Source organism: Pieris napi, chromosome 23 (genome assembly GCF_905475465.1).
Source record: "Pieris napi chromosome 23, ilPieNapi1.2, whole genome shotgun sequence".
Lineage (NCBI taxonomy): Eukaryota > Metazoa > Arthropoda > Insecta > Lepidoptera > Pieridae > Pieris > Pieris napi.
In genome coordinates, this window is record NC_062256.1 from 1,870,656 (window position 1) to 1,893,809 (window position 23,154).

General features: G+C 36.9%; 1 protein-coding gene across 2 annotated transcripts in view; it reads left to right on the forward strand.

Annotated features, from left to right (window-relative positions):
- Positions 1 to 23,154, forward strand: part of LOC125061480 (thyrotropin-releasing hormone-degrading ectoenzyme) — a 44,687-nt gene that overhangs the window by 7,948 nt on the left and 13,585 nt on the right. The window contains exons 2-19 of one of the 2 annotated variants that reach the window (XM_047666949.1): positions 558 to 649; positions 1,883 to 1,939; positions 5,068 to 5,214; positions 6,059 to 6,140; positions 6,606 to 6,727; positions 7,382 to 7,551; positions 7,990 to 8,096; positions 9,021 to 9,128; positions 9,587 to 9,659; positions 10,490 to 10,671; positions 11,060 to 11,139; positions 16,505 to 16,617; positions 17,460 to 17,614; positions 18,444 to 18,537; positions 20,806 to 20,912; positions 21,572 to 21,709; positions 22,045 to 22,148; positions 22,732 to 22,933. In XM_047666949.1, the coding sequence (XP_047522905.1) occupies positions 586 to 649; positions 1,883 to 1,939; positions 5,068 to 5,214; positions 6,059 to 6,140; positions 6,606 to 6,727; positions 7,382 to 7,551; positions 7,990 to 8,096; positions 9,021 to 9,128; positions 9,587 to 9,659; positions 10,490 to 10,671; positions 11,060 to 11,139; positions 16,505 to 16,617; positions 17,460 to 17,614; positions 18,444 to 18,537; positions 20,806 to 20,912; positions 21,572 to 21,709; positions 22,045 to 22,148; positions 22,732 to 22,933 (2,105 nt within the window). In that variant the 5' untranslated portion in view covers positions 558 to 585. The remainder of the gene's footprint in view (positions 1 to 557; positions 650 to 1,882; positions 1,940 to 5,067; positions 5,215 to 6,058; positions 6,141 to 6,605; positions 6,728 to 7,381; positions 7,552 to 7,989; positions 8,097 to 9,020; positions 9,129 to 9,586; positions 9,660 to 10,489; positions 10,672 to 11,059; positions 11,140 to 16,504; positions 16,618 to 17,459; positions 17,615 to 18,443; positions 18,538 to 20,805; positions 20,913 to 21,571; positions 21,710 to 22,044; positions 22,149 to 22,731; positions 22,934 to 23,154) is intronic. The other variant, XM_047666950.1, reaches the window with a different exon arrangement.

Below are 23,154 nucleotides of genomic sequence, written 5' to 3' on the forward strand. Positions count from 1 at the left end.
TCGTGTTCCGCGTCTCGCGAGATAGGTACGCCGCAGCTACATCGGTACAATATTCATACGCGAGCCGGGCGCAATTTCTTGTTCATATCTACATATACAAATACATTTACAATACATATACAATACATATACAAATCTAAAACTTTAGATTTCCGAGACTTAGAGGGAGGGAACATATCTTATGTTAGGATTTAATGAATTGAATTTTCATTAAAATATTAAAGTGTCGAAAATTAATACGAATTATAAATTTCATTTTTTTAATTTATTTCTTCGATAATAAAAACACGTGGCACTTTAATTTACAATTCGTCATTTGAGATTTCAATAAATTTTTTGTCATAAATTCTCTTGACAAATTTTAATTTTAAAAATAAAATTGCTATAAGGGAGTTAGCCCTTCTCACTCTCTCTCAATCTGTCTCAATCGCTCTTTCCCTATTCGACAAAAACGCTGCACATCTTCGTGACGTTCCGTAAAAATTTTACCCTAATGGCCATAAGAAGTTTAACTTCAAAAATAAAATAATAACATTCTTTGTAATAATTTGTTTCAGGTATTCTTCGTAATGCGGTTGACGTGAGATGGACGGTATTCAAATGGAGCCAATTGGAAAATATAAGTCTGATAGAAACGGCTCAGCTAAAGGTAAGATTGTGATGATTAAAGGCAGGACAGGCAAATGGGCAGGAGGCTCATCTGATGTTAAGTGATACCGCCGCCCATTGACACTCACTCTGTCAGAAGGCTCGCAAGCGCGCTGCCGGTCGTTTAAGTTTGATACGCTCTATTCTTGAAGGACCCTAAGTCGAATTGGTTCGGAAATACTTCAGTGGGCAGCTGGTTCCACATAGTGGTGTCTATTTTACATTTTCTCCCAGTTCTCGTTACAACTCAGGTTTAGAAGGTTCAGGGCAACAGTCCTAGCATGACAAATACGGCTTACCTAAACAACTATGATAGTACAAATATCGACCTCGAGATTCCAGCGCCTTGTCACACCCCAGTTCGAGCAGTGGCCGGGTAACAACAAGGGTGCGACAACTAATCCCTTGGCGACGATAAACTACCGTAAACCCTCCGCACGTGGCCACATATCAGGATGATGTCAACACATAATAGAGCAACATTAAGTGGGACGTGCTAGGTCTGTGCAAGGTAAGACAAGAAGGGAAACACACTGTACCATGGAGAAGAAAGAAATGCTGTCATGGGTGGATTAGGTTACCCAATAAAGAAAAAAACTTATGCCCACAGCAACAGCATCTCGGACCGTCTAGTCTGCAAAATTCCAACGCTCCACTTAGTACCAACTTAAATTTATACAAGCATATGCGCCTACGAAAGATGGAAGTGAAGATAGAGATATTAAACCAGGTCGCTAATCAAGAGCCTAGAATAAAGAAGACCTGGCAAGAAACTCTCTGAAATTGTTAGGACCTGCAAGTATCATTGTTCATGAGTCTTGCTTGACAAATTCAAATATAGAGTCATTATTTTTAAATAATAAGTCAGCTTATAGTAGTTTAGTTAAAGGTGCATTCAACTTATGAAGAGGTGAGCTAGGCCGTTGCGCTGATACAAAAACCTTCGAGATAGCGGAGTTGAAGTAGACTGGCAAAAGGTTAAGAAGGGATGCTCACGCATCCCTGCAAGCATTGTACCCGGCCTCCCCCAGCTTTATAAAACAGGGTGAATTGGCCGATGTGAAAGGCCCTTGCTGTGCCAAGGTCCATTCCACATCATTCATGGCCGTAGAGGACCTTAATATTAACGGCTGATAGCGTGGCTGGATGCGGACAAGGCTACGCTTTTACCGTGTCTTTAAATTTTGGTATATACTAATTGCAAATGGTAGTAAATAAACATCAATGTTTGCAGCAGCTGCCTGGAGAAACATGGTTGATCAAGATCTGGACGATGTGGCGTTTTTGGCAGGTATTGACTAGCTTTATTAACTTTTCTTAAATAAAATACTGCATACATTTGATCATTTAAATGCTTTTTGTATGTAGTAAAAGCAAGCAACTCTTGTGAACTCAGCCAGTGAACAAAAAAATAGGTCTACCTCGATAGAATTCTATGTATATTATGGTTGGAGGTCTTCCACAGTCCGTTTCACAAGGCATTTTCTTTTGCGAACTAGCGAACTGTGGAATCGACTCCCGGTGGGGGTCTTTCCTCAGAGATACGACCTTCAAATGTTTAAAAATCGAGTGTAGGGACGAGTCCCTCAAAGGCCGGCATCGCGCCCACTAAAGGTGGGTGTCTATGGGCTGCGAAGACTGCCCTTTTTGGTCGTCCCGCAAGCTCGTTTGTCCCTCAGAAGTTAATTGCTAACATGTGATAACCACGTAACTCTGAAAGCAAAGAAAACAGGCAAGTACAGGGGTCTAGGCTCAGAATATGATTTTGTCCCATTCGGTGTCGAGGCCCTTGGTCCGTGGGGTCCTAGCGCTTTAAGGCTTTTTAAAGAAATTTCGAAAAGGTTAGTTGGCATCACAGGAGACCGAAGATCTGGCAGCTACCTCGGACAAAGAATTAGTCTAGCAATTCAAAGGGGGAACGCTGCCAGTATCTTCGGAACCTTGCCTAAAGGGACTCCTTTTAATGATATATTTTAGTTTATGTTAAGTTTAGTTATTTATTTCAATGTATATTATTTTATTATTATATAATTGATATTTTGCTTTATATCACTTTGTATTACTCTGAAAGGCTGAAAAACTTTTCTCTCCAAGATTCGAACCAAGATAAGTGAATAGTCCTTGAGTAAGAAGCCTAGAATTCGTTAGGCACATTCAAATTGTCGTTTTTGTCTTAAAACAGCATAAAATAACATACGAGCAAAAGCATGTCAAGTGAGTCAAGTGCTCCTTTCTGTCCTTGAATAGAAGCGATGCGGGTTAAGTGTCGAATGTAGGACTAAGCGAGATGCCGATTCAGCTTTTTAATGGCGGCTTTTTAATTGTGACATGCATTCAAGGCGTTTATGCCTTAATTAGTTTAGATAGAATAGAGAATCTAAAACAAAAGACTGCGTGTTTCGTTTTTTTTTGTTCTAAATATTTATGTTTAAGTTAGTAAAGATAGAATAGAGAATCTAAAACAAAAGACTGCGTGTTACTTTTATTTTCTTTTTGCTCTGAAACATTTATGTTTAAATTAGTTAAGATAGAATAGAGAATCTAAAACAAAAGACTGCGTGTTTCGTTTATTTTCTTTTCGCTCTAAATATTTATGTTTAAATTAGTTAAGATAGAATAGAGAATCTAAAACAAAAGACTGCGTGTTTCATTTATTTTCTTTTTGCTTTATTACATTTACGTATTAATTAGTTTAGATGGAAAAGAGATTCTAAAACAAATGACTGCGTGTTTCGTTCGCTCTCAAACATCACACAACAATGTGTGGACAAGGAGGACAATCAGATACTTATGAAAATATGTTACAGAAAGGATATACACGTATAAAAATAAAATGAGAATTAAAGAAGGCGCAGTGCTAACAACATCCGTGCACCTTCCTCACAATCGACTAGCCCGCAACATCGCAGCACACAACTCACGAGGGCACTTTTCGTATCGCGCATGGGTCCTCCAAGCATTCGAGAATATACAATCTTCTTCTTTTAGTGCCTCTCCATTACTTGAGGTTGGCTGCCGTCTCTTGAAGCGTGTCTTGTCCTGTGGCGGATTTAGCAACTCTTCTGCAGTTGCAATACCCGTCCACTCCCTAACGTTGCGCGTTGCGATGCCATGATTTCTCCCTTCTCCCAACACAATAATATTTTATTGTATAGATCATTATGTAGGAAGAAAGCTAATAATAATAATCAAAAATCATACACAGCAACTCGCAACACAACATCGCAATACCCTTATTATTTATTAATTATCAGTCGCGAGAATATGTTCAATTTTATATTCACTAAACATTCATATAGGCGGTAATGTGTTAAGTCGTTCTCACACAGCAACACGTCTGAAAGGTGTAAAAGGTTTTCAAGTGTGTGGTTAAAACACCGCGACAATTGTACTTCAAAAGTCACATAATTGCGATACGAGTTCAAAGGCAAAGTTAATCCTACTAATATTATAAACGCGAAAGTTTGCATGAATGGATGTTTCTTACTCTTTCACGTAAACTACTGAATGGATTTTAATGAAAACTTTACAAAAATATAGCTTATACATAGAATAACAAATAGGCTACAATTTTAAAAAGCCGGCCACAGTATATATGTAAGCCATTATAGCCAAAATAGTGAACCATAACTACAATAAAAATTGATAATTTATTTCTACATTTGGTAGTAGTAAAGTGAATTAAATGTAAAATTATACGGATCTATCTAAGCTTCGGCCCACCATTACATTTACCAAACATAATAATAAAAATTGTTAATTATTCAAAAAATTCATATGTTGAATTAGGAACAAACATAGATAGAATAAAAAATTTAAGTTACTAATGTTGATAACGACTAATTTTCATACAAACTGTAATCCCGTATACAAATGCAACTGATTTGTTTGGTATCCTCCTAGGTTCTTTCCTTAGTACAACTCTATTTAGTTTATTGCCAGTTCTTCTCTTCCGTTCTACGCCGTTGATTTGAGAACTGGCAGTAAATGTAAAATTAGAAGCATTAATTGTATATTTATTTTTCTACGTTCATAAGTGTACATTGTGTTACTTATGTGAATAAATGATTTTGACTTTGACTTGACTATACGAAATTCCGTCGGACAACCGGGCAGGAGGCTCATCTGATATTAAGCGATACCACCGCCTATGGACACTCACACTGCCAGAAGGATCCCAAATACGTTGCAAATGACTTTAACTTTTAAGTATTGGAACGCTCTCTTCTTAAAGGACCCTATAGTCGAATTGGCTCGGAAATACTTCAGTGGGCAGCTGGTTACACATAGTGGTTGTGCGCGACGAAAACAGCCTTAAAAAACGAACGAATTTATTTGATTTAATTACTATAATTGTTGCCTTTTTATAGGTTAGGCTCTGAAGTACTATACTTACATAAACCATTAATACAATTTCAGATACAGATAAAGCCCGTGAGGCCAGGGAACTAGGTGACACGCCGGTGGCTGTATGCTCCCAACGCAGGGCGTTATGTCTTGCCGGTCTGGTTTTCTCGGCGATGTTTGTGATTGCACTTCTTGTGGTTTATGCTACACCACAACCGGGTAAGACTCGTGTGATGTACTGGATCGTAATCTTTACTGTACCGAATCTTAGATAAATACATTTATTTATTAAAGAACATTGTCGACAAAAACCTGACAACTGCAATGTAAAATAATAATAATAACAAATAAGTAAATAAATCAGTGGCGCATCATATACGGTACAAGGAGGACAATAAAATAAAATAAAAACAAATAAATCAGTGGCGCTACAACCTCTGTCGGTCTTGGCCTCAGATTTCTGAAGCTGTTTCATGATCATTTTTAAATCTAATAGGCAAGTAGGTGATCAGCCTCCAGTGCCTGACACACGCCGTCGACTTTTTGGGTCTAAGACATGTCGGTTTCCCCACGATGTTTTCCTTCACCGTTCGAGCAAATGTTAAATGCGCACAAACAAAGAAATTTCATTGTTGCACAGCCGGGGATCGAACCTACGACCTCAGGTATGAGAGTCGCACGCTGAAGCCACTAGGTTACTTATACTGCTCTTATAACAAATAAGTAACGCGTGAATATCTTTAAAAGTCATTTGCGTAGTTTTTACGAAACTGTTGGATGTATCTGCTAATGAATCATTAGCATCCTCTCTATTTCTATCTGAATAAAATGTTGAGGTTAGAATTTTCTTTTTCTGAATTCAAAAAGATGTTTTCATAATGAAAGTGACCGAAGGAAGATCTTGAATAAGTTTTATCCTACAATATATATTTCTTATTATCCTGTCTTAATTTGCGTCACTCAAGACCCCATACGACCAATTAAGGGTTAATTCTATATTAATGGAGGAATTTATTTTTAATAATAAATAAAAAGTTTAATATATACATTATTAAAATTACAGATTGCCCTTGTACGACTGAAAGTATTGTTGTACCCGGACAAGTGCCAACAGAATCTGATGAAAACTCCACGATTATTAATAAGTAAGGAACACTTAAAACAATACATAGATTTTCTTTAAATGTTAAATGTTATTTTAGTTATAGTTACGTGTTATTTTGAGTTTTTTTTTGTTAATTATTTATGCACTTCTTGTACTTTACCCTCTGTAGGTGTTTCTTGTTTATTGTTCCATATTAGGGTTGCCTGGAAGAGATCGCTTGTTAGCGATAATGCCGCCCGTTGCATTCCTTATAATTATTCTGTATTGTTGTTGTTTTTTTAATGCAACGAAGTGTAAATAAATTAATAAAAAAGAACCCTTAAAAAAATTCTTCTCCAATTAAACTTGCATATTAGAGGCATGACTTTAAATAATTACCAATAGTGTTGAAAAGCTAAGCTTTAAGCTCAAATTGCAACGAGCAAGAGTTGGTATGCACACTGTACGTTCAGCTGCTGACAGTCTCAGATTCTGGCTATTAAAATTTATTATTCCAATCTTCCAGAGAGCGTATAGCAACGAATGGTATGGTGTTTCCATGGCGTGGGGCGAGGTTGCCGACTTCTGTCATACCCAAACATTACAGTCTGTGGCTTCATCCGAACCTTACCACTGGAGAAATGAGAGGTAGGTAATGCAGAGCGGCTTCTGAGAGATGCTTTATAATATGAACAAGTAATGACTCCGTTTTAAGGGAACAAGGATCCTTGCCGGACTAATTCCCGAACCCAATAACCTATCTGAATCTATTACCACCATCGGAGATAGTAATCTTAATACAAATTTTATGCCAATAACCAATCGACGGATTGTAATAGCCATCTGTCGATACAAGCTATCCATGGGAAGACGTATCGGTGGCTGTGGATAGACCTTTGTATGAAAATAACAGTTGACGAAAGCTCGGTTTCAACAGTTAATTATTTTAACAGATTTTAACTTACACCAGTTTTTAAATAATTAAAAAAACTTTGTCATTAAATATTTTAGTTTTATTTACACAAATACAGTATTTACAATTTTCTTAACCTATAAAGTAATAATTAAAATAATTAAAAATAAATAAAATGAAAATCAAAACAAATTTAAAAAGTTTGGTCCCTGGGGCAGTGTACCTTTAACGCTGGCAGCATGTCCTTGCTGTATTGTTAAGATAATAAAAATAATACTTTAAAAAACTTCACATCCCCCGAACAGCTCGCCAAATAAAGCAAAAATTTGATTACTTTTTTTATCCTGCATCGCATACCTAATACCTAGGTGGGTTTTTGGTGTTTACAGGTGAAGTCTCAATAGATTTCAAGGTGGATCGGGATACGATGTTCGTGGTTCTTAATATTCACGACATGAACGTAACAGAGAGGGCGCTATTCAAAGGCGGGACAATTGGACCTAAAATCGTCAAAGCTTTGGACTTTCCTCCTGCTGAGCAAACATATATTGAGTTTAAGGTACGTATTTATTTATTTTATTTACACTTTATTACCTTATAAAAACATAGAGTGCCCTCGTGAGTTGTGATTGACGATACTGTGGGCTACTCGTTTGTGAGGAATTTGAATGTATCTGGTTAGCGCTGTTCCTTCTGAAGTTCTCATGTCATTTTCACACGTGTATATCCTTTCTGTAACATATTTCCATAAGTATCTGATTTTCTCCATTTTAACAAGTGTGAATTGTATATTACACATGTATATTCTTTTGAGGTAAACGTTAATTGCGAAAATATATTATCTAGCTTAATTAGCCGTTCAATTAAAAGCCTAGCTGGTTAACTAAACGGCGCCGTTTAACTAGCGGCCTGAAAGACGTTCAACCAGTTGATCAAACAGCTAGGCAACTTGGATCAATGACGTTTCATTACTTGCCGAAATATATTTATTTTACAGGAAAAACTCCGCCGCAAGTATAACTACACGTTAAGCCTTCGATTTGTCACGAAGTTGGAAAGAAGTGACAAATTGCGAGGTTTCTTTTTGACAGGCTCTCATAGACAGTAAGTAATAACGTAATGTAGAAAGAAATTTAAATGAAGGATTGCTGGTAATTTTAAGAGTAAAAATCATTCGTATCTAAGCGAATATACTGGGTATAAAGATGTTTCTTCGTTTGCAAATGAACGGTCACATATTATTAAATGCTTACGTCCACGGACAGTTGCAGCTCCAAGTGCGAGTCTTCTGGCAATGTGTGTCCATGGGCGGCGGTATCACTTAGCATCAGATGAGCCTCCATTTGCATGACATTAATAAAACCCTGAATGGCGCTATCGAAGTATTTCTGACTTGTAAGCGTCGATCTTCACTACTAGAGCCTTCAGGCCAGTTAGTGGTTCAGTTGGTCGAGGATCCTCCCTTTGAGAAAGAAGATCACAACTTCCGTCCTCATCATTTAGGCGGGAGTTAAGTTATGACAGTATTAAATTAGTTTTAATTGAACCTTTTTACAACCTAAAATATTATTTAGACTGGGAGTTGCCAAGTCTATGCAACATAAAGGATAAATTTTATGATAATAATAATAATAAATCGTTTATTTGCCAAGATAGTGGTACAATTAGATCGAACAAGAAGAAAAATCCGCACAATCAGCCATATATAAATAGGCATGCAAATGTCATATAATAAGAACATTAACATAATGTCATAATAAGAAATTAAATCATTTATACTTGTTAAACTTATGGTCTAAATACTCGCACACGCTAAAAAGGCATTGCCTTTAAAAATAAACTAAAGGTACACCAAGGAAAGACAGTATTATGCTATTTTATAATTTAATTGTTGTCAAACTTGTAGGCCAAATATTCGCCCAAGCTATTAAAGCACCTTGACTTTAAAAACCTAATCACCTTCCCCTTGAAAACATTACATGGCAGCGATCTATAACTTCTAGGAAGGTGATTAAATATGTGTTTCAGTCGCTGTGCAATATCTCGTCTTTGGTTGACACACGCACGTTCAGTCTTCCCGTGCTTTGACGAACCCTATCTACGGGCCACATTCAAGCTGACAATTGTCAGAGATCGGTATGTATAACAATGGCATTGGTATTTGTGTGCAGAGAATTACGTGTGCAGTAGCAGAAAAACTACTTTAGCATCTACTCCAGCTCTTGCCTGCTACAGCTTTTATCATTCAACCAGTAACAGTCAATCGACTCAAAAACATCAAAAGCAAAAGTTATTGCAGCAACTAGAATAACAAGATATTTTATTATTATTTATTACTTAAGATGTCATGTGGAACATGGTGTAATGGTTGCAGTTCCTTACAAACGTTGTGAAGAAACTTGGCTTAAAAAGAGAGGCGGAGAGTTTACTGCCAGTTCTTCTCTTCCGTTCTACGGCCTTGATTTGAGAACTGGCAGTAAATGTAAAATTAGAAGCATTTAATGTATATTTCTTTTTTGACGTTCGTATATTGTGTTACCTATATGAATAAATGATTTTTAACTTTGACAAGAAAAATGTTAACTATTTTTTAGATTCCACGTCTCGCTGACCAATATGCCAATCGTCGCAACAGAAGAGGCTGGATTTTATCTGGGACATAGACTTGTGAGTGCAATTTTATTCCTCCTATTAAAAATCTAGATATCAACCATAATGTAAGGTGTCTCAGGCCGATTTTAAACTTTAAACACAAATTTCACGGTAACCCGCGGGCCTAGAGGGAGGGGAGTGGCAGCGTTCGGTAGATGACGAATGCGGATTGTTTAATTAAAAGTGGTCTAGCGCGCACCGCGCGTACGCAGTACAGGCGTACTCTTGCAATGAGTTTTCGTTGAGTGAAGCACAACGCAAGTTTTGTAATCGCTTTTAAATCTGCCGATTAAGTCTCGCCCCTAGCATTCAGTTAATCAAGTCGGGGGTAGATAAGTTTACCATCGACCGCGTGGCCGCTGCGGTCGCGGTGCTTTCACAACGATCAGTTAGAAAACATGCTACCTCTTTGAGCCTCCACCGTTCAAGTCCTCAATGAATTAACCTTAGACTTAAGATTACATCCTTATAAGATCCAAATAGTCAAAAAAATCACTCCAGAAGACTTCTGGTCTAGTCTGGACCATCGAAAAAATTTACTGTCAGAAGATTTTTCAGAGGAAAATGTTTATTTAAGTGCGGTAATTTAACTTTTGATATTTGTATTTAAGAGAAAATAAATCAGCGATTCGCCAATTCTCTTTAAAATGCAACGGTATTCTCTTTCTATAGTGCGACAGCTCTTTTTCACCTTATTGTTGAAATCATCAGTTCTCGCATTCATTAAAATAATATTTTGAGGTTAAAAGTGTCATTCAAAGGTTCAATAAGTTTAACTTCTGTGCTAGCAACAACGAGATATATTCAGCGAGATGTGGATATTTATTAAATGATTTTATTTTTAGCTACAAGACGTTTTTGCTACCACTCCACCGACGTCACCGCATATGATATCACTAACTGTATGTCGATTGCAACGCCGTTCTGCGCCTCTTCTAGAAGCAACGACTGTACCAGAAGATTTAGAGGATCCATCACCTGAAATTAGTTTGTACAGCGACCGGCAGGTTATATTGGACGAATCTGGGTAAGAAAGATTTATATTTAAGTTACCAGCTTGCGATATTATTAATATTTTTCAGGAAACCTTTTTATTAACACCGGTTTACTGGGTACTCTTAAATATACTTTATTTTTTTACATATATTCGGCCATTTACCCATTCATTATTTATTTAAGAGTTTATTGAATGTTTATACACTTTATTATCGCCTTTGTAATGCTAAAGGAAACTTTACTTCATTGTACAACATTTTTGAAAATACTTTGAAATCTTTTAATTCATGGCCGGAGTTCTTATTCTTTATTCTAATTTAATAGAATTATTTAAATCTATTTGAATTGAAATTTATTTTCAAATTAACTGCAATGAATGCATGAATGTTTTACTTAAATTCTATAAAATATCTTTTCAGACCGCTCTTAGAATGGGTTCAAAAGACGATTCAGTTATATTCATACGAATTGAATACCTCCTATCCACTGCCTAAATTTGGTAAGTTTTCATTATAATTCTAAAAATACTGAAGATGGGACTTAGCACTGTGTATAACCTACTAGCTTTAAAAAAAAGCGATACATATTCGTCAGTTTTACCGCGATTTATGATTATTGTACGAGCCAAGGCTGTACATTTTACTCGCTCAGGCTTCCTTAGTTTTATAAGCTTAATTATTCCCTATGTAAGTACGTGCCAGGGCTCGTACATTCCGATCATCTACAACCGTGATGATTTCCTATGTAAGTACGTGCCAGGGCTCGTACATTCCAATCACCTACAAGCGTGATGTTTGTCTTATGTAAGTACGTGTCCTGGCTGTACAGTTTGTTCACATATAAGCATGACGATTTCCTACATCGTCGGAGTCACGCCCCGAGAGTATAGCCCGACGCAGGCACTCTCTTCGACTGTTACAGCAGTCATTCGTAATTAACTAAATCATAGGAGTTTCACCCCGGGAGCATAGCCAGACGTAGGCACTCTCTCTGTTTGTTAGATTGCACTTATTATATAGCAATTAACATAATAGTTATTATTTCGCTCATATTCTATTGTATAACGCGAGTGATAAATATAGAGTAAGTTCAAATTATTCTATTATTTCGAACCCCTGATGATCCAGGAACCGTACATTTTGGTCCTTCGAGCCGGTTTTATAAAGTGAGAAACGATAAATATAATATCATAAACAATAAAGGAATGCCAGTTCAGCAAAATATCATATGTTAGCAAGTGGAATGACCTACTGTGAAAGACGTCAACTACAATGAATAATATTATGCAAGATATCAAATTACCGAGGTACGGCTGCATTTTACAACAATTATTTTTAACCTAGATATTGGTTGCATTCACCAAACCTGTAATATATTTTGCTCGTGATAGTTCTCAGAATGTGCTCAAGACAGGTAGTGGATAGGATATTATAATCATATAAAGATCAGGAGACGTCACGGAGCAGTAGGTGCAGCATCGGCAGAATCAGCAGCCGGTTTCGCAGTGGCCTCAGGGGAAGCCACCCGGGACCGGACTCCGGTTAGGTAGTGCAAGGGCCCATGAGCTGTGGGTCCTAGTGTTAGTGATAGTGCTGTGATTAAAAGTGTTAGCGTAAGTCTAGAGACTGTTAAGCATATGATGAAATCATCTTGTAAAGCACTACATATTCATCTTGCACTTTTGTCTGGGGGAGTATGTACGAGCCAAGGCCGTACATTTTGGTCCTTCGAGCTATCCGGGAATAGCGGGTCTTTCGCGTACAGTTGATCGCGTTCGCGTTTTTCTTCGTCATCCTGAAGATCGGCGCCGTGGAAAAACATCCCACTGCTGGTTTGTTGGGTCGTCAAGCAAGTAAGAAACTATCATCCGCATCAATAGAAAAGAGGAGAGCAAGGAGAAGGAGGATCCATAGCGGTCAAATAGGGAGGCAAGCGACAGTGAGTCCGCTCCCAGCACTTTCAAGGCCCATAGCGGTCAAATAGGGAGGCAAGCGACAGGAAGTCCGCTCCCAGCACTTTCAAAGACCCACAGCGGTCAAAAAGTATATCAGCGTCCTTTCAACCTAGAAGAAGGCAACGGACGTCAATCTTCAGCATACGGAGGCATCTACAGTAAGTCCTTTCCATTTGTTTTGAGCACTATATTTCTGAGAAATTATCTCATTTGTGAGCATAATTTTACTGAGAATGATCTGAAGCATTCATTGAGCATTTTATCAAGTATAAGCATTTAAGAATCTATAATGCAATATTTACAAAGCGTTTAGTTAATTATTATATTAAGCATAATGGAGAATTTATTCCAAGCTTCGTTTACCGACGGTCTGAAAACCATCAGGCATTCAAGAAAAACCGAAGAGTTGCTTCGCAAACAAGCATATTTATTTAGGTCGCTTGATAAGATTTTTGAACTATCAAATGTATACTCCGAATCCGACAAAGATGAACTTGAAGGAGCGCTAGAAGAAATAAAGTGGCATTGGGATTTAATTTTTAAAACCCATATCGACATACTTGTTGATCATGGCGGATCCTACTCGGAGTATGAAAATATATATTACGAGAAGCAAGCTATATGTAGGCGCCAAAAGAGAGAGATATATCTCAAATTAGAAACGCATATGGATTCACCGGTACTTTATTCACATAATTCGGAAAATTCATCATTATATGCCTTGGAAACAGCTAATAATCAAACCCGGGAATATTTAAATACAAAACAACAGCGACCTTCATCAAATTTTAGCATCAGCAAAAATTCGCTGTCAACGCATTTCGATATACAAGGTCAAGGAAATGCAAATATAACAAAAAGTTGTCAATTATGCAACTTATCTAACCATGACTTGTTTAATTGTCATTCATTTTTAGCAAAAGATTTTAATGAAAGGGTTGATACAATTTTAAGATTGCAGCTGTGCACAAATTGTTTTCTTATGCATGAAGTGGAAGTTTGCGTTTCGCAAAAAAGATGCCAGATATGTTCCCAAAAACATAATACGTTATTACATCAAGCATTATTTAATTCAAATTTAAATTGTAATTCTACGCAAGGAGAGCAATCATTTCAATATAAATCGGATAAGAAAAACTCTTCGTCTTCGGCAATGGTGGAAGGTTTAGCAGAAAGTGGTAACAATCACAGTATACAGCAGATACCATCAGGCATAGCAATGATGCCAATACAGAAAACCACTGATGTGCAGCAGGAAACATCGATAGTGGCATTGGCGGAAGCAGTGGCAGCCAGTCTCGGAGTGGACTCCAAAGAGCCCACCCGGTACTGGACTCCGATAGGTCTTAGTGTTAATCACAGTATACATGCAGATACTTATCAAGGCGGAGAATTATCCAAATTGGCAGAAAGCGTAGCACAGTCGTTAACTGACTACAGCAAGGAGCAACATAGCATCATCTCCGGGGTGGGAGAGACCCTGCACCAAAGTTCAGATCAAGTTACACTGTCTGGTTCTTCAATTCATAGTAATAATAAGTTTCATTCCGATGTGTGTATTGTGAAGCAAGCTGTTAGTAAATTACCTATGGATAATCACAGTATATGTGCAGATGATCAAGGAGGAGATTTATCCAAATTAGACAGCATGGAGTATCACAGCTTCAGCTCCGGGGTAGGAGAGACTCTACGCCATAGTACAAATCATCAAAGTGAAGTGAGTGGAGAAGATAAATCACATCGTGTTAACGTGGCTATCAAAAGCATGAAATGCCTACAAGACAAGCAAGAAACAGAAGATAAAGAAATCTTGTCTTCATCCATTTCTTATAAGAAGAATAAAAACTTAAATAGCAGCTTAGTATTGTCTAAGCCTTTGTTAGAAGCAACGATTCAATTGTATATGGAACCCTATTTGCAACGCAACTTAACACAAGGGTCCGACGTAGTTGTAAGAAAAAAAAGCATTAGAACTAGAAAGAGTTCAATGGCAAATTTTCGCATGGATCAGTAAAGGTTACACGCAAATTAAATGGTTTGCCTATCAACAAAGGCAAGAAAAATAAGCAAAAAACATTCGTGAAAAAGCAGAAATTTCGAAGAAGAAAAAATTGTGTTAAGATTGGAAAGGAATTTACACGAAGGTCAAAAAGAAAGGCCAGAAAGAGTGGTGATATCTTTCGTAAAAGGGGAAGATTGCGAAACGTTATCGTTCCGCAATATAGCAGGCTCACCGATTCAAGATTTCATAAAAGTAACATACAGCAAACTTATTCGGATATGCATTCCTATGAGTCAAATATGAGTAATCAGAGGAAGAGAAAGAAAAGCACCATATATAAAATAATACTTAAAATTCCTTTAAGCATACAAACCAGAGACTATGTTTCGTATGTTCAGTTCCATTTATGTATAACATACATTGTCGAAACTTTACATTAAATATGCAGTGAAGGTTAATATATTACACACATCAATTTACATAAATCGTTTTATAAAGTGAGAAACGATAAATATAATATCATAAACAATAAAGGAATGCCAGTTCAGCAAAATATCATATGTTAGCAAGTGGAATGACCTACTGTGAAAGACGTCAACTACAATGAATAATATTATGCAAGATATCAAATTACCGAGGTACGGCTGCATTTTACAACAATTATTTTTAACCTAGATATTGGTTGCATTCACCAAACCTGTAATATATTTTGCTCATGATAGTTCTCAGAATGTGCTCAAGACAGGTAGTGGATAGGATATTATAATCATATAAAGATCAGGAGACGTCACGGAGCAGTAGGTGCAGCATCGGCAGAATCAGCAGCCGGTTTCGCAGTGGCCTCAGGGGAAGCCACCCGGGACCGGACTCCGGTTAGGTAGTGCAAGGGCCCATGAGCTGTGGGTCCTAGTGTTAGTGATAGTGCTGTGATTAAAAGTGTTAGCGTAAGTCTAGAGACTGTTAAGCATATGATGAAATCATTTTGTAAAGCACTACATATTCATCTTGCACTTTTGTCTGGGGGAGTATGTACGAGCCAAGGCTGTACATTTTGCTCTTTTGCCTGGGGGAGTATGTACGAGCCAAGGCTGTACATTTTACTCGCTCAGGCTTCCTTAGTTTTATAAGCTTAATTATTCCCTATGTAAGTACGTGCCAGGGCTCGTACATTCCGATCATCTACAACCGTGATGATTTCCTATGTAAGTACGTGCCAGGGCTCGTACATTCCAATCACCTACAAGCGTGATGTTTGTCTTATGTAAGTACGTGTCCTGGCTGTACAGTTTGTTCACATATAAGCATGACGATTTCCTACATCGTCGGAGTCACGCCCCGAGAGTATAGCCCGACGCAGGCACTCTCTTCGACTGTTACAGCAGTCATTCGTAATTAACTAAATCATAGGAGTTTCACCCCGGGAGCATAGCCAGACGTAGGCACTCTCTCTGTTTGTTAGATTGCACTTATTATATAGCAATTAACATAATAGTTATTATTTCGCTCATATTCTATTGTATAACGCGAGTGATAAATATAGAGTAAGTTCAAATTATTCTATTATTTCGAACCCCTGATGATCCAGGAACCGTACAATTATTGTGTACACTGAATGTACCTTATTTTGTAGTTCCAATACAATCCAACTTCTAACAATACCTCTTGTATTATTAGATTACTTCTAGTAATACCTCTTGTGTTATTATATTACTTCTAACAATACCTCTTCCATTATTAAATTACTTTTGATAATACCTCTTGTGCTATTAGATTACTTCTAGTAATATGTACCACTTGTGTTATTCGATTACTTCTAATATTACCTCTTGTATAATTAGTTTACTTCTTACAATACCTCTTGTATTACAAGTACAATCTAGAAAGTACAAATTAGTTTTCATTTTTCAGACATAGTCGTGGTCGAGACCAACAGTCTGTATTCTGAAGGTTGGGGGCTGATAACACTTTCGCCAGCGACCCTCACTGACACAAAGGTCATCGCCAGATTATTGGCTCAGCAGGTGAGTTTTCTTATATAGGTTGTAGGGTAAATATATTCTGTACGTGATTAAAAATATGATTATATTAAACTTGCATGGCGTACTGTTACACGATAGATCGTGAGTGCCTCTTCTCCCGAGGCACTCAAAAATGGCAGTTAGATCCCCATTTTTTTATTTATTATTATTTTTCCTCTAGTCTGTAGTGGTTCGATGTAGAAATACCGTATCTCCAAACACTATTTGTTATGGTTCAGGTTTGAACAGCAACCTGTCTTTGGAGAATAGTGATGTCTATATAAGCGTTATATTGTTTGTACTTAGTTTTTTAGTACTAAAATTTCTATTGAGCCTATTTTATTAAGAGATTGCATTTTATTATTTTTACTTACCTACTTATGTGTTTTTTTTAAATTGATTCTTTAGTTCTCGGGAACATCAAATATATTTAATTATTGTTTTATTTTGAGAATATTAATTTAGGTAATTGAGAGTTTTTTTAATCATATCTTATCTTTTAATGTATTAACAAATAAAGGCGTAAAGGTTTTAATTACAATTTCACATTAAAAAATACTTATAATATAAAAATGCGTCAGTGTTTGCAGTCGTATAAGTAATATAAATAAAACATTAGTTTTACACTGCCACAGGGACCAAACTTTTTAAATTTGTTTAAAACATTTTTTTATAATTTTATTATTATTTCATTATTAGGTTAAGAAAATTGTTAATACTGTATATTTGATTGTTATGTTTAGGTTTTAATAAACGAATTCTAATGCGAAGAATCACCAAAAACAAATAACTAATTAAATTCATGTTTATGAGGAAATTTACCTTTGATATTACACAAATTTCAGTGGTTCGGTGGCCTTGTTTCCCCAAGATGGTGGAGTTCCCAATGGCTCATGGAGGCGCTGACATCAGTCCTTGGAGAAAAGGCACCAGCATTTGGTGCTGTTACTGAAAGACAGGAGGATGCTCTGTTGCTGGACCATGTGTTGCCAGCTTTAACGTATGTCTTATTTATTAACTATAAAGATCAGGCAACAGATTCCGCAACTATTTAATTGGTAATAGGTAAACAAACGCAAGTAGAGGCTGATACAGCTTAATAAGCCGTATTAACCTTTTCCCGGCTCCGACCGAATCGCTACAACTCGCTTCAACAAACTTTTTATAGCATCTGTATGCACCCAGGTCTTGCACTGTGTATTTCGCCGCAGAGACCTCAGTCTATTGTGCTCTAGACATAAGTAATGCCGTAAAGCTAAAATTAGTTCTAGAACCTTTATATATAAATTGGCGATGACAAGAATTAGATTGTGGTCCATGTAGTTTTGAACTTGAAAACTTTCCCGGCATAATTAATTCCATTCAAAACTTTAATTTTATTATTGAGATTTGATTTGTATTATTTATGTTTATTCTCGAGATTGATATTTTCCGAAAAAGTTTTAATTTTTTTGCATATTTGAAACATGTTCATGTCTAATATTTTTCTAAAATAAAAACTAAATCAATGGCGCTACAACCTTTTTAAATCTGGGCCTCAGATTTCTGTTCTGTTTCATGATCATTTGTTAATATAATAGGCAAGTAGGTGATCAGCCTTCTGTGCCTGACGCACGCCGTCGACATTTTGGGTCTAAGGCAAGCCGGTTTCCTCACGATGTTTTCCTTCAACGTTCGAGCGAATGTAATGCGCACATAGAAAGAAAGTCCATTGGTGTACATACGGGGATCGAAGCTACGACCTCCGGGATGAGAGTCGCAAGCTGAAGCCACTAGGTCAACACTGCACTATATTAAATATTTTTCTACATTTGACTAAATACTTTCAGGCTTGACTCCAGTACGTCAGTACGAGCTGTTGCTTCACCGAGACTCGAACGAGCTGACATAGAATCAACGACTGACGATCTATCGTTACACAAGGTACTGTCCCAGTAAACCAGTGAACCAATGAACATCGCACTAAACTAAATCGCCTACTACTATTTCGTACTTATTTACAAAAATACATACACTATCCTAACAGTACTAAGCCAATACGACAATGTTTACATTGATAATGTAATATATAAAATTGTCGTGTCACAATACAACATCCTATACTCCTCCGAAACGGCTCGACCGATTTCTATGATTTTTTTAAGCATATTCAGTAAGTCTGAGAATCGGCTTCTTTCCATTTTTCAAACCCCTAAGCAATAAGGGGTTTCCACCCCAAAATATTTTTAAGATAATATTTTTTGATATTTTTTTATGATACAGCGTATAAAATTACAACCCAACAAACAACCCTTAAATCTACCCTCTACGAGCAACCCCTTTTTTATTTGTTAGTTAAGAACTTATAAAATCAACCGTGAGATTTATATATAGAGAAAAATCACAGAAAACCCTAAAAAGTTTTCATGAAAACCGAACAGTCTCTGGGGTAGCATAGCAAAATGTTCCATGTTGGTATATACTAAAAAGGTAGGCTAAGTAAATCACATTAAGCAGAAACGAAGCCTCCTCGCAGCTAGTAAAATATATAGTATTCAATACATAAGATACACAGTATCTACTGTGAACACTCTGCGAACATAATAGGTTGGGGAAAAAGTTTCTTCGCATTTTTTAAGAAAATTCAAAACATTTTTTAAAATAGTTTATTTACATTTAACTAAAGTATGTAGGTACCATTTTGTTCGATATTTTTTTGCCATTATTTAGGTAGGGACATGATCCCATTGCTACAGAAATTTTGGGGCTTCTGGTCAAAATACCGCGACAATTGGTGTTGGCAGTCCTCTCGTGATGTTAACCTGACACTGCCTAAAGAATTCTGAAGAGACTGAAACAGGTGGAAATCTGAAGGTGCAAGGTCAGGACTATACGTCGGATGCATTATCACCTCCTAGCCAAGCTCTCTTAGTTTTTTCTGAGAGGCTAAAGATGTGTGAGGTCTAGCGTTATCATGATGAAATACCACATCCCTTCTGGTGATTAATTCCGGCCGCTTTCTCTCAACTTCTTGCTTTAATCTCATCAGTCAGTCACAGGGCGACCAGAGCGACTTGGATCTTTGACATCAAAATTTCCGGATTTAATACGCTTAAACCAAATTTGTGCTACTGTCAAAGACACTGCGCTAGGGCCATATTAACATCACAAATTTCTTTCGCGGCTTGTGTTGCATTTTGACATTTTTGGTAGTAAAATTTTAAAATGTATCGAATTTCTTCATTCGATTCACTCATCTTGACGGTACGAAAAATAAATAAAAAACAAACATTATCCTAATTTGATTTTGGAATTATCTTCTTTAATATCTCAACATTCCTTGATAACAAAACCAGCCAGATCCATATAGTATACCCAAAGAGATTTTATTACAAGTTCATACATACTGTAATGCGAAAAGACTTTTTCCCCAACCTAATATAATGATGTCGATAATGTCAGAGACAGCATTCAGAACGGGCAACGTCTTTAATGGGGATCTATGCAACATATTCTGGCCCTTGGTATCTAAAACAACCTTGCCCGTCGCACATATCCCCTAGGTACTTGTACAGAAGCGGGCTGTTCGGGGTATTTGTTGTGTTTCTCCGAGGGAGTCGGAACGGAATAAGTTTAAGGAATTAAATATTATGACACTATCTGGTCAATATATTCTTGAAGCCTTGTTGTATGTCCAAAAAAATATAAACGATTTTAAAACAAATGGTGACTTTCACCAGTATAATACGCGAAATAGAAATAATTTGAGTGTACGACCAACCAGGCTCCAAAAGATAAACCACTCCTTATATGGAAATTGTATTCGTTTTTACAACAAACTCCCAAGCGAAATTAGAGAATTATCACTAAATAAATTCAAAGCCCTCGTTAAACGTAAATTAATCAATAAAGCTTATAATCCTAATCCTTGATTTGCTTTTAACAATTTGTATGACTCAATACTTGGCGATTAAAAAGAGTGGCGGAAAGTTTCTTGCCAGTTCTTCTTACCCGCTCTACGCCTTGCGAACTGGTACTAAATGTAAATTTACAACTAATTTAACGACTTTCTGACAATTCATAAGTGTACTTGTTTACCTACATGAATAAAGATATTTTTGAGTTTGTACAAAACTGTGTTCTTTGTGAACACACATTAAAAATATACGTTGAATTCAACCTTCTTTAAGTTTAAAACTGCGATTATTCCAGGGTGCTGCAATAGTAAGCATGGCGATAGAAGCGGCCGGCGTGTCGGCTGGACGCGCTGCACTCGCTCGTTTACTGCGCGATCACCGCACTGCAAGCGCTGATGCTCGGTAACTTATTGACATTTTAATCTTGGATTTATAAAAGCAAGTCTTACTGATAGTTAATTTTATTAGACAAAATTTAAATATCTTACGGGCCTAGTGAGTAGATTGAAAAGTACAAAAAAATCTTTGAATTGGTGAATTAGTGTTAGTGCACGTTAGTCTTAAGTGATAAATAGCCGTAAGTGAAAAAAATAAGAACAGACAGCCCTTAATAGAGACTGTTAGTAGTCAAGTCAAATCATTTTTTTTTTCACCTAAAATGGCACTTGAACTTGAACGTCAAAAGGTGTTATTGAACACTTTCTTATGTTAAATATCTGTTTTAGTAGTGTAAAATTATTTATTAGGCTTGAGTGAGGCTAGATCGCTATGTCCACGAGTGAAGATACAATGTATTAAAAGAACATAAATTTGCGAGTAGAACCTCAACCAATCAAAGGAGTTTTCTTTCTCATTCAACGTACGTAACGAAATACCTTAAAGTCAACGGCATGTTACTGAAGGCTGATAACCTACATGCGATTTAGAAAAATTATAATTAAACAATTACAGAAATTTGGGGCCAAGGAGGACCAAGTTTTTATAAATTTACTCGTCGTGATCTATTTTATGCTAAATTTTCAAAGAATGTAATATTCCTATTTTACATTTTCGTTCTCTAGTGACCTTTGGCGCGCCCTACAACAAGAGGGTGGCGGGGATTCCCCCGAAAACGCGTGGGACGGATGGTGCGAACGCGCAGGATATCCGCTAGTCAGCGCTACTGCCGCTTCCAATGACGTCATTATTCGCCAGGAGAGGTATTATACCATTCGGCAATGTCGCATCTATCTATTTATTTATTCTATCTACTACTCTCCAAGTTTTGGATATCGAATCACATCGGTTTTCGTCGTTTCCTGGAATCGCCATTACATGATTGATTCCAGCCAAATGCTAGAACTTATCATTTACAGTCGGGTCGTGGAAGAAGAAGTGCTTAAGGCCCTGTCCCTGCACGAATTGTAGGTATTTGAGGGGTTGAAGCAGAGGAGGAGAGTCTGCGCTGTGTGCACATTACATCTCTCGGGGCAGTCGATTGGCTTCCACTAAATCAGATATAGCGTTAAAGTCTAAATACTACTTCTTTTTCCAGGTTCGTGATGTCAGCAGACCCACCGGACCATGACCCTCCATTCAGAAATCACCTCCTCACCTTCCACCTACGAGCGGAACTGGATGAACTTTTCTATGAACCTGGTTAGTCCTGGTGCCTTGTGTGATATCTACACTTCACAGTAATACTTCTAGCGTTTATGATAAATTATATAAAACGAAAATGCATACTAAATTTGACCCTAGATGAATTTTTCATGAATTTTCCCTATCCAAGAGTTTTTCTTTTCCTCATATTTTTAAGTAGCAGATTCTTCTATTGTACATTAGAAGAGTCTGGTCATCAAGAGGTAAAAAATAATGTTTTGTTAAAAAATATGTGTTAGTTTTCTCTCGCATTCACTTACTTTTCATAATAAACCTTTTTGAAGATGTAATTCTTTTGGCGCGTGAGGGAAAAATTATGAGAGTAAATTTTTATGATACGCGTGCACACCGTCACATAAAACCGACACCCTGAAGTTAGCTATAGTCAACATTTTAGTTTTTTCTACAAATGAAGAATGAAATTTTTGAAAAGATTTTTATCTTGTTATGCCAAAGAAGTATACGTATAACTTCTAACGCGTCACTTTTTTTACTATATCCAAACCTCCAGACTATTAAATAAGAATAATCCAGCCCGCCTACACATTTCGAAAATCGCTCAAATTGCTTATTATTTCAGAAAACTTCACAGAAGCAATAGAAGAAGACGTAAACGCAACCACGACAACATCGACGACAACCAAACGACCCACAACCGTCAAAACAACCAAACCACCCCCAGGACCAAAATGGATAATCCCACTTACCTTCAGCGTGGGACCGATAATGGAAGAAGAGCCGAAATTGTGGAAGAACGGCACAGACTTGCAGAACGGAACATGGTAAAATCATTAATAACGCTCTCGTTCTGTCGTATAGTCAGTAGGCTTACTACAATAGCGATTTAGATTTAATGTTTCTCAAGACAAAGAGAAATGGAAAAATATGAAGGAGGCTTTTACCTTTAAAGGGGCCATACAAAAACTAGACCACTAAATAATAAAAATAAATTTAACTTATTTTTTTTAAACTTATACTAACACAACTAATACTAATATTAAGG